The 12,004-nt window shown below is 48.8% G+C and overlaps 1 protein-coding gene across 1 annotated transcript; it reads right to left on the reverse strand.

Moving 5' to 3' along the window:
* Positions 1 to 5,421: 5,421 nt before the first annotated feature.
* ADORA3 (adenosine A3 receptor) lies at positions 5,422 to 9,800 on the reverse strand. The gene is made up of 2 exons (XM_042953415.1): positions 8,802 to 9,800; positions 5,422 to 6,574 (listed from the first exon to the last, which is right to left on the reverse strand). Exons 1-2 carry the CDS (start codon positions 9,149 to 9,151, stop codon positions 5,968 to 5,970), a joined length of 957 nt encoding a protein of 318 aa, XP_042809349.1. The 5' UTR covers positions 9,152 to 9,800; the 3' UTR covers positions 5,422 to 5,967.
* Between the last annotated feature and the right edge of the window lie 2,204 nt (positions 9,801 to 12,004).

Below are 12,004 nucleotides of genomic sequence, written 5' to 3' on the forward strand. Positions count from 1 at the left end.
GACACGCTCAGAGGCACGTTCTCGTCTAGTTGAGAGGAAGACCAGTAAGGAAATTACCTCCCCTGACTCCCGCGTGGACCATGAAGCCTCACCCAGGGAGCGGGGTCAGGGGCAAAGCACGAAGCTGTTATGAGCTGTGCCTGGTGTCTGGAGCATGGAGTGGTGTCGGTGTGAGTGTCTGAGTGTCAGCAGGCAGGGCCGCAGCCTCCAGAACTCTTGAGAGCTTTCCGGGCAGAGCTGGGGCAAACCAAGGGTATCTGTCCATGCTGAGGTAGAAGCTTCTCTTGGTTCCTTTTGGGACTCCTGGCCTGACCACTGATTTTCATTTTTATTTATTTTTGAGTGAGCGAGTGAGAGAGAGAGCACACATGTGCACTCGAGGCAGAGTGGCAGACAGAGGGATACCAAGGATCTGAAGCGGGCTCTGTGCTGGCAGCGGAGAGCCTGACACAGGGCTCGAACCCATGATCCACGAGATCATGACCTGAGCTGAAGTCAGAGGCGTAACTGATGGAGCCATCCAGGTGCCCCCCGACCAATGACTTTTAGGGTTTGAATTGTGGAACCACCTCCCACGTGAATTTAGACCGAGCACTACTTATCACACCCCGGAGCCAACACTTCCCATCAATGGCCAGAGGTGGATGAGCGTCCAGGGTGTTCAATCATGTCCTCTTGTGAGGGAGGGGGACCTCTCTCTCATCCACACGAAGTCAGCATGTCGGCCAGCTCTAGGCCGAGTTTCACCTGCACCATGTTGGTTGTGTTACCCATATTGCCTCATTTACACCTCATCAAACCTCTACGAGTTCAACACACAAACCGCAAGGTGGAGGGAAAAAAAAAAGGAAGAAAGGAAGGAGGAATCTATAGTTTAAAAGGGGCTTAAGAGAAATAATGACAAATCACAATATATGGAACTCATTTGGATCCTGATTGAAGCAAACAGTTGAGAAAAGTGTAGACAGTGGCTCCATAGTTGATGATGCTAAGAAATTATGGTTACGTTGTTTCAGAGGGGATCCTGACATCGTCAAGAACCAGCCTCTCTGATGGCTCCCAGCATTCATGCTGTTGTTCCCCTCTTCAGCCGAATCAGGGCTGGCCTGTGTGATCAAGAAAACCAATGAAAATTAGATAGCAATTGATAATTTGTGTGGTCATATTTTTTAAAATCAGTATTATTTCTGAGAAAGCTGCTTGCAAATCGTGCACTGGGAATGGCTCGGAGAAAGTGCCGTGAAACCAAAGAAAAGCACCAACAGAAGGAGAAATGGATTGTGCCCAGACGTCAGTGAAGTGCGCAAGTCATGAAAAGGTGACGTTCTAAAGCAAATGAGAGGCCCGGAGTTATAGAGAATGGACGGATGTGTCTTATCAGTATCCTGACTTCCAGGTGGTGCAGTTAGTTCTCCTGGTGCCTCATAAGGGTAGAATTAATTTTTGCTCCTTAGATGGGCAAACTAAGAAGATGAATGGGTAAGAAGCAGAAGCCCACTGATCATTTAAAAACTACCTTTTAGAAATAAAACCCGAAATGTTTGCAGAGGAAATAAATTGATGTCCCCAAATTTCAAGATAGGGTAGGGCAAGCGGGTGGGTAGGGGCATAGAGGGAACAAGATTGGCTGTAAGTGGACCATTATTAAAGCAGCATAATAGATATCAGAGGGGTCATTTTTCTGATCTCTCCACTTTTGTGTGCCTGAAGTGTTCCATAATAAAAAGTAAAACAAACAAACAAACAAACAAATAAACTCAGATATTACAAGGTTCAGTTTTAGGAAACTGCCCCAAGTTCACATGCCCAAGTACAGCCATGATAATCTGATGCTAAATCCGGAGGAAAACACACACACACACACACACACACACACACACACACAGTTCTTTCCATCACACTCTTCTTCTTCCTCAACAGTAACAACACTGCAAAATTATAGATACTTTACGTTTTACAAGGGGACGTGACCTACACTTATCACCTGAGTGGTCAGGGCAAGAGGCAGCCTGTTTTCCCATTCCCACCACACCCAGCGTGGCATCAAAGGGCAGAGTTTCTCTAGAAAATACGCATCTGGTTGTAAGAAACTGAATACACCAGTGGGCAATGGCCAGATCACATATGACAATAGATCTCTGGACAGAATTTCTGGCCGGGGAAACCAGCATCTTATCTACAGTAAATGGCCGGGGAAGCCGGCCTGCCAGAAGTCCAGTTGGTAGGAAGTCAGACCGTAATCTCTAGCAGAAGTCCAGAACGCCAATCGATAATCCCCGTGACCATCAACCCCAAATGGCCAGGGATAACTGACAGCTTCCCAAATTCTTGTCCTGCTTCCAACTTGGGACCAACCAGAGAAAGCCAAATACACTCTCCTAACCAATCCCACAGGATGCCCACTGCTACTTAGCCCACCCGCAGCTTCCCCGGGCCAGCAGCCTCTAGGCAGGACACAACTAAAGCCTCCCAGTTTCCCCTGTAGACCCTGCCCCCCTCCTCTGCACGCCTTTAAGCCTCTGCCGAAATCCAAGTAGCAGTGACTGACTCCCTGGCTACTGCAAGCTTGGGATAGCTTTTGCCTGTTCCCATCTGGTCCTAGCTTATTTCCACAGTTGACTTAATAATAATAATAATAATAATAAATGGGTTAATAAACCCAGCTACTCAGCGCCTACCTTCATTCCAACGAATTCATATGGAGGAGGAGGAAGCAAACTTTGGTCTTGTCTGGGTAGTCTTTTTTTCCTTATTCCTTGCGAACAGAAGCCCAACAGCCACCCTCAACTGTTCAGCTGAAGGGAGCTAGCCAGGAGACAGCCTGGAGGAAGCGCCGGTGACACTAATCTCTAAATCTGAAACCAGGGTGGAGCTCACCATTTCTACCCGAGCCCCTCACCAGGGATTCTTAGTTCATCTTTTCTGAGTCCTCTCGAAAAGGCATTCTCATTGTAAGGGCTTCTTCTGGGCTGGTGGAACATCTTAGCTCAGGACATTCCCATTTCACTGAAACAAAGCAAAACAAAACATAAAAAAAAAAAGCAACTCCTGGGGCGCCTGGGTGGCCCGGTCGGTTAAGCATCCGACTTAGCTCAGATCATGATTTTGAGGTTCGTGAGTTTGAGCCCCACATCAGGGACTGTGCTGACAGCTCAGAGTCTAGAGCCTGCTTTGGATTCTGTCTTCCTCTCTCTCTCTCTCTCTCTGCCCCTCCCCCACTTGTGCTCGCGCCCTCTCTCTCTCTCGCGCTTTCAAAAATAAATAAACATAGAAAAATTATTAAAAAAAAATTGAACTCCCTGCAAACCCTCAGTGGATCTGCTAAGCAGTGGACTTCAGAGCGGGGGAGTGGGGAGGAGGAGAAAGGGAGAAGAAAGGAGACAAGTTTGTTTTTTCTGAAACTAAGAAAACTCATCTTCCCACAGCGATGACCCAGGACAGATTGCTGCTTTGTTTTGAGGGAAGTAGTCCCCTTAAACGAAGTTTCTTTCTTTTTTTTTTTTATTTTTTTTTAACGTTTTATTTATTTTTGAGACAAGGAGAGACAGAGCATGAACAGGGGAGGGTCAGAGAGAGGGAGACACAGAATCTGAAACAGGCTCCAGGCTCTGAGCTGTCAGCACAGAGCCCGATGCGGGGCTCAAACTCACGGACCGTGAGATCATGACCTGAGCCGAAGTCGGCCGTTTAACCGACTGAGCCACCCAGGCGCCCCTCAAGTTTCAAAAACAGTAGGTGTGAAGTGTGCTACTGCAATGTTACAGATTGTTTGTAAATTATGAAGCGCCTGTGTCTGGGACTGAAAACCGATCAGCCCTTCCCTCAAGGGTCCGACAGGGCGGAGGTGGTTTCTGGCCAGCAGAATGCAACAGGGTCACCAGAAAATCCCACAGTAAACCCGGGGCCTCATCCTGGAGGGGCGTTTTAACTCAGCACAAAAACTAATTCAGGGGGGAAAGCCTTAAATCAAACAAGGGACGCCATTAAGGGGAAAATTTGGTGGAGGTTTTGGGGCCGGCGCTTGGATTTTTAAAGAAAATAGATCCCCAAATGTTGAAGGGGAGGCTGCTGGGCTGAAGGTAGCCTCCCACACTTCCGGGGACAGTGGCGCCGTGGTCCAGCCATTTGCCTTTAAGATAGATTGTGAGCGGTGCAGGGAAGTGGGTGGGTGGGTGACCAGCTCAGTTTGGGGTTAGGAAAGTAGACGGAAGTTTTTCAACTTCCCAGACAGTGTTCTTCTTCCTGGGGTGATGGGGGAGGCAAGCGGGGCTTTACTGAAATGAAATGTTAACTAGATAAATATGGTTATCATGCCCTGGCCCAAGATTGCGGTCGGGATAAACTTTCAGAATCGGCTAAGAACTAATACTAATGATGATAATAATAAACCATTTTCGGTATACTTATCCTCTTGGAAGTGGTTTAATTGAAACCCCATCTTGCTGCTCTCATCAAGTTTATATATTCATTGTCTGGGGAAAGTCCACAGCTGCAAGTGTGCACGGACCACACCAGAGATGTGCCCTTGAATCTCTAGAGCCACGCTCAGTGTTTGAAAGGTGTGGCTGGAACTCTGTCCCCGCCTGGCGTACCTAAGTACGGCCGTGCTCGAGCATACAAGCTGTAGTTTGTTTTTTTATTTTATTTTATTTAAAAAAAAATTTTTTTTTAACGTTTATTATTTTTGAGACAGAGAGAGACAGAGCATGAACAGGGGAGGGGCAGAGAGAGAGGGAGACACAGAATCTGAAACAGGCTCCAGGCTCTGAGCTGTCAGCACAGAGCCCGACGCGGGGCTCGAACTCACGGACCGTGAGATCATGACCTGAGCCGAAGTCGGACGCTTAACCGACCAAGCCACCCAGGCGCCCCTACAAGCTGTAGTTTGTATCCATGTGTCTGCTGATTGTACCTTAGATGAACTTGACAGTTTGGACTTTGGAGAAGTTACAAGCCCCTCTTCGTGTCTGAGAATAGGTAGAGAGGAGCTTGGGATCTCCGAAGGCAGGGCTGAGTTTCAATCCTGGCTCTACTACTTGTTAACTGTTTGACTATAGACAAGTTATTTAACCTCTCTGTTCTTCCATTTTCTTCTGCACAGAGAAGAGGATAGTAATGGTGGGACCTACCCCAGAGGGTGTCCGGACAAATGTATGCAAAGTATATAGTGCATAGAAAGTGCTCAGCAAAGAATAGCTATCCTGTCTCTCTCTCTCTCTCTCTCTCTCTCTCCCTCTCTCTCTCTCTGCCTCTTTTGACCCTTCTCTAACAATTGATGAATGGTTCATAAAGTTGGCAAATGCTCCGATCAGCCCAGGAAAAAGGAACAGGATATTCTAGGCAAGAAGTGAGGGCCCCAGAGTCCAAACAGGTGAACATGGCAAGCAGGTTGAGTGCCACGAGCAGCCAGCTGGGGTCTGCAACCCCAAGTGACCCTGACCCCCAGCAGAGAGCTACACAACAGTTAGCCGTCATCTTTTATTTACTCAAATACATTTATTCAAATACTGGTGAATTCAGCAGTTTAAATCCCCCTTTGTTAAACTCTGCTCCCACCATCTCCCTGGCATCTGATGGTGTAGGTGTCTCTGCTTGGTTCCACGACAGAAAGGAACTGAGTCACCACCACACACATCCAGATCGGGACCTTTCATCAGTAAGTCAACAAAGCATCCTTCAGATACCTTGACTTCTCCTCCTTCCCAAACAGGAGGCAGTAGTAACAGTAGAACGCTTTCTTCAAGTCAGTCATCCGGAACATAGAATCAAAGAAAGACAAGGAAAAAATTGGATAATAGAAAGGGGGTGTTAGGGGAGGTACCACTGGGGGCAGCCAGTCAAATGCTCCCCACTCAGTAGAAGGAATTAAGGACATGAAAGCCTTTGGCTCAGATGGGTGGTTCTTCAAGCGTTTACTGATGCCGAATCCGAAGGTCAATGGGGTGAAGAGGGGTCTTTCATGGATAACTACTCAGAAGTCTGATCAGTGCTTGGGTCCAAGGAATCAGAGGACTGGCAGATCATACAGGTTTTGAAGATCAAAACGTAGGTTTCCTTGAACTTCTTTATTTTGTAAGCATAGACAATAGGGTTCATCATGGAGTTAGCATGGGAGAGCAAAATTCCCAAGTAAAGTATAATTTGCGGCACCTCACCATGGAAGTAGGTGATACAGTTGATGATGGATAAAGGCAGCCAGGACAAAGCAAACAGGAAGAGAACCAGAAACAGAGACTTGGCCGTCTTGAACTCCCGTCCATAAAACATGCCTGTCTCTTTGGAGCTCGAGAAGCTCTGATTGAGTTTGTTCCGGATGACATAGAATATGTCAAGATAGATGGCGCACATAATAACCAGGGGGATTAAAATCCACGTGAAGAAGCTGAAGTAGACCATGTAGTCCATCGTCATGACAGAACGGAACTTGCATGAAAGGGAGGTGACATTTCTGTAGTACTCGGAGGTCAGTTTCATGTTCCAGCCAAACATGGGGGTCAGTCCCACCAGGAATGACACCAGCCAGCAAAGGCCCAGGGCCAACCATATTCTTCTTTGAGTGGTGATCCTCCTGTATCTGTTTGAATGGAAGAGAATGGGTGAGTTTACAGTAGGAATTGCTAAAGGAGTGGGGGAGGGGAAGATGAGGCTGGAGAGTGCTGGCATTCCTGCAAATTTCTCCAGGGACTTCTTTTTTGTTTTTTGTTTTTTTCAAGAAATACCACGGGGCGCCTGGGTGGCTCAGTCGGTTAAATGGCCAACTTCGGCTCAGGTCATGATCTCATGGTCTGTGGGTTCGAGCCCCACGTCGGGCTCTGTGCTGACAGCTCAGAGCCTGAAGCCTGTTTCAGGTTCTGTGACTCCCTCTTTCTCTGACCCTCCCCTGTTCATGCTCTCTCTCTCTCTGTCTCAAAAATAAATAATAAAATGTTAAAAAAAAAATTAAAAAAAAAAAAAGAAATACCATCTAGAATGGATTAGAAATATGTTGCCACACTCGCAGCTCAAGAACTCTTTGATTCCTGGGAGGATAAGAGTTTTCTAAGTCTCCTGGCATCGCCTACTTCGTGAGAAATCATCTCCTCAAAGTGCGTTTCCGGCCATGTTTTGTTTGGTCCAGGAATTACACTTTGCCTCTCCCACACTGCCCCCCACCCGTGCCTGCCCCTGCTTCTCTCTTTGCAATGGCATCCACACTTGGTGTTTGAGTCACATGGGTCTGTGGAGTTGTAGAGTTCAGGTTCAAGTGCTTCCAGGACCTAAAACGACTCATCCAACAGGAGTCACCATCTCTCCTTCCAGCATCCTTCCTGACAACATTCCACACAGACTATGAGAAGGAAACTGATTCTGTTAAGCACCGACTGTGTCCTCAGGAGACTTTAGCTCAATTAAATTTCACAACAGGGGCACCTGGGTGGCTTAGTCGGTTAAGCGTCCGACTTCGGCTCAGGTCATGATCTCAACAGTTCGTGGGTTAGAGCCCCGCGTTGGACTGTGCTGACAGCTCGGAGCCTGGAGCCTGCTTCGGATTCTGTGTCTCCCTCTCTCTCTGACCCTTCCCCCACTTGTGCTCTGTGTCTCTCTCAAAGATAAATAAACATTAAAAAAATAAAATGAAAAAAAACTCACAACAAACAAAAGCTATCCCTATGATAATGTCCATTTCATTGCTGGTGATGGGTGAGGATAACAGTCATTTGAACTACCATTGATCGAGCACAGACTGGGCAGGCATTTCGTTTTTTTAGAAAGATATTTTTTTTTAAGTTTATTTATTTTGAGAGAGAGTGCAAGCGAAGGAGGAGCAGAGAGAGAGGGAGACAGAGAATCCCAAGCCGGCTCCGCAAATGGCAGCACAGAGCCTGATGGGGGCTCTGACTCACAAACTGTGAGATCATGACCTGAGACAAAACCAAGAGTCAGATGCTTAACCGACTGAGCCACCCAGGGCGCCCCGACCTATGGAATTTCATGAGGAAGTTGCAGTTACTGTCCCCACTTTATAGGTGAAAAAAAGAAACGGGCAAGTAACCTGCATGAGCTGGAAGCGGCAGAGGTAAAAATGGAAACGAGGTAAGTCTGAGTTCAGAGTTCCAAAGTTAACCACCGTGGAAAGACGAGGAACCAAAGCTGAGAAAGTTAAACAACTTGCCCCAGCTCAGAGCTCAAGATCTGGGCTTTGACCCCTGGCTTGTTTGCAGATTTGCAGGTTTCTCCCCACGTCTCTTCCCCAAGACCAGACAGGAGGAATATGAGACAATTGCTATTCAGGACTCTTGGGGAATGAGATGTCTCCACTGGTGGGCCTATTCTATTCACATGGTCACAGGAAAGGTTGTTACTGCTTTCTGCAGTGGAGAACGTTTTGATCCCCGTCTCTACATGGAAGAGGAAGCAAAGTTAAAGTAACTTTAAAATAACCTACATCTGCAAAGAACAGAACCATCCATTTATCCCTGCCTATTCTTTTCTGTTCGCTCCTTATTTTATCTGGTAGGTTTCCAACATTTCTAAAACTCAGGAACAGTTTTTACTCATTAAAGATGCATCAAGCTTTCATCATCCTTAGCTGCCCCGGGGGCCCGAGCATACACGCCCACAGTCAGTGGAGAATGATCGAGCATTCCTCTGTTCCAGAGTCCCAGCTCAGCGTCGTTAAGCCCCTCACACACCAAATGGTGCAAAGAAATGTAGTGTCCTCTTTCAAGTTCAGTCTGGATTTGTTTTCACTGAAAAATCGTCTGGGATCTGAATTTTGTAGCCCCATGCCCCAGGCGCCCCCATCACACCTCCCCTCTTACCTGACTGTGAGCTTGACCCGCAGGTATCGGTCCACAGCAATGGCTAGCAAGGACATGATGGAGGCATGGGTGAAGATCAGCAGTAGGCAGGTCATGAAGAGGCAGTTATAAAAGTGGATTGTGATACCCAGGCTGATGACAATGGCCAAAGGCATGACCAGCACCCCAACGGCAATATCAGCCAGGGCCAGGGAGACAATGAAATAGAAGGTGGTGGTCTGCAGGCTGGGGTTCAGCTTGACCACCCAGATGACCAGCACATTGCCCACTATGGCACAGAGCCCGATGAGAATCTCCACGGTGATGTAGGTCACGTTGGCCAACAACAGGGCAGTGCTGTTGACAGCCATCTTGCTCTCGCCAAGGAGCCTCCCTAGTAGCAGGCGTGCTGACGGGATCCGTGCAGCCCGGTGAGTCGAGCTCTTGCCAGGCACCTCACTTGAGGTTCAGGGGCAGCAGCAGCAGTCTGAAACTCACAACTCGCTCATTCCTTCTCTTCTCCGATGGGACACTCCCTTGGAGACGCCCCCACCTTTTCTTAGAGAGAGCCCATCTAGGGGCAATCACTTCTTGCCTCTTTGTGGGCCACACATCCCTGGGCTCCCGGAAGCGTGGAGGACAGTTCTCTGTGGGCTGAATCTGAAAGTGCTGCGGCTCTTAGTTCCCCAGACAGACACGCTCAAGACCTCTGCCTCCTGCCCCCAGGGGGCCACTTGAGCTCCATCGAGATAAGCAGCCCTCTTCAGGGGTGTTTCAGGAAGTAAGATGGGCCAAGAGGAAGCAGAGACCAGGGACATTCAGCCAGAAGATGGAAAGAGAAGAGGAGGGGTGTGAATGTCAGGGAGAAGGTTCTGAATTCATTCACGGGGGGACTGGATAGGAGTGTAGTGCTGGGTGGGAGAGCAGTGGAAACACAGACTCTTCTATTCTGGCTTTCTGCTGACTTAGCAGAAAGATCCTGTGACAAGGAAGCAAACAGGAGCCACAGGGGAACAAGAAATAGATTGTGGTGGCAGCCTTAGCCAGAATTTATTGTTTTTTGTTTTTTGTTTTTTTTTTTAGCGTATGTTATAGACTGACTGTTTGTGTCCCCGCAAAATGTATATGTTGAGATCTGATCCTCAAAGTGATGGTATTAGGAGGTGGGGTCTTTAGGAGGTGCCTAGGTCTTAGGGATAGAGCCCTCAGGCATGGGATTAGTGTCTTATAAGAGACACCCCAAAGAGCTCCTTCACTCCCTCTGCCATTCATGAACCAGGAAGCTAGCTCTCGCCGGACACCAAATCTGCCGGTGTCTTGATCTTGAACCTCCCAGCCTCCAGAGCAGAATGTCTATGGCTTATAAACCACCCAGTCTGCAGTATTCTGTTACAGTAGCTTGAACAGACTAAGACAGTGCAGACAGCAAGCACTGAGGCCAGCTGGGACCCAGCTTTTGCATCAAAGATCCTTTACCCAGGCTCCTGGCTCAGTGGGTTAAGCGTCTGACTTTGGCTTAGGTCATGATCTTGCAGTCGGTGAGTTCGAGCCCCATGTCGGGCTCTGTGCTGACAGCTCAGAGCCTGGAGCCTGCTTCGGGTTCTGTGTCTCCCTCTCTCTCTGTCCCTCCCCCACTTGCACTGTCGGTCTCCCTCATATGAGAGAGAGAGAGACCCGTTGCCAAAGGACAAGCTAAGATCCCCTGCTCAGAAGGGCAAAAACACTCAGCACCTCCCACAAGCATCACATCTGCTGACTCCACATTTCCCCCTGTCAGCCCACACGCCCACCAATGTCTTACATGCCCTCACACCAGCAACCACCGCTGTGACAAATCTCTTTGAGGAACAACAGGACAACAGGATGACCGGCCAGGCAGAAAGGAGAGAAAGGGCCACGCGTGTACATAATCACACAGCATACCCCTCCCACTCACCCACCCCCACCCGCATGAAAAGAGGAACCAAACTGCTTCCCTGGAAGTTGCTCATCACCTGGTCTGAAGCTTCTGGAAATCAGACACTCAAATGCAATTGTTATTTAAGGTCCAGTCCTGCCCACTGGGGTTATTTAGAGACCCAGCAAGAAGGGATGGGTGGACCTGAGCTCACACAGTGGATCGGAAGGTTTATAATATTTGCCTTAAATAACCCCAATCTACGCGCAGCCAGAACTAAAATTCAACACCGACAACAGCGTTGCTCACATCCTTGCCAGGGCACCAGTGAGACGCCTCGGGGCCGTGGCATTTCCACATCACCCTCTGCTCCCCCCACACCCCCTCCCCCCATCTCAAGTTGGCCCAAGTCTGAATAACCTTGCCCATGCCTCTTGGACTTGCCACTTCACCCTGGCCCAACCCCCCAGACATTAAGGGGCGGCGGCCCTCTCCAGCAGTAAGCATCGCCGCCTTTCCAGCGTTTTCCAGTGGTAACCATGCCCACATCCCTGCACCGTGGGAACTTGAGAAGCTTCGCCAGCCTCCAGTGCAGCTTCTCACAAGAGTATCTACTGCAACTGCTTTCTTTATCTCTGCTTCAGGGGAGGAAGTCACAGAGAGCAATTTCTAGGAGGCTGTGTGCTACCGAAAGAAGTTGCTCTCGCCCTAAAGCAATGGTTGAATTTTGGTGACAGGGTGTAAAAAAAAAAAAGGTACCCTCTCTGCGGGCCCCTTGCCACCCGGTAGGACCAAACAGCCAATATGTGAGAGCAAGACACTCTGGGGTAAGGATCAGTCATATTGCTACGTTGGGGCGAATGTATAGTAAGGGAGCGGTTTCCAGGGGGGTGCTTGGCCACCCAGGTCTGCCTTGCTCTGCATTCGAGAGCTGGTCAGGCAACAGACAGCTTCCACATTTAGAGAGAGAGGTGTGAGGGGGGCTGTGTCATTATGAGCCAGAAGCTGGGGGAGGGAGAAGGTGGCAGAGGCCAGGAAAGTACCTGAGCCACGGATCCAGCCACAGAAAGTGGGCAAGGTTTTGGGGATGGATTCCACAGCTAGAGCTGGAAACCTGATCTTTACCCCTTTCATCCTCCTTTAGGACCTGAGAGAGTCCTTTTATAACCAGCCCATCTCGGCTGTGTTAGAGAAGCCACGGAGAGGGCTTTGTGTCCCCGCACCTGTAACAAGAGCAGAGAGGTGGGTGCAGAATAGCCTGGGAGAGAATAATCTAGGGGGAAAAGTGCGGCTGGGGCCGCACTTGAGACACCTTGACCTAGACCCC

This window comes from Panthera leo, chromosome C1 (genome assembly GCF_018350215.1).
Source record: "Panthera leo isolate Ple1 chromosome C1, P.leo_Ple1_pat1.1, whole genome shotgun sequence".
In the NCBI taxonomy this organism is placed as follows: Eukaryota; Metazoa; Chordata; class Mammalia; order Carnivora; family Felidae; genus Panthera; species Panthera leo.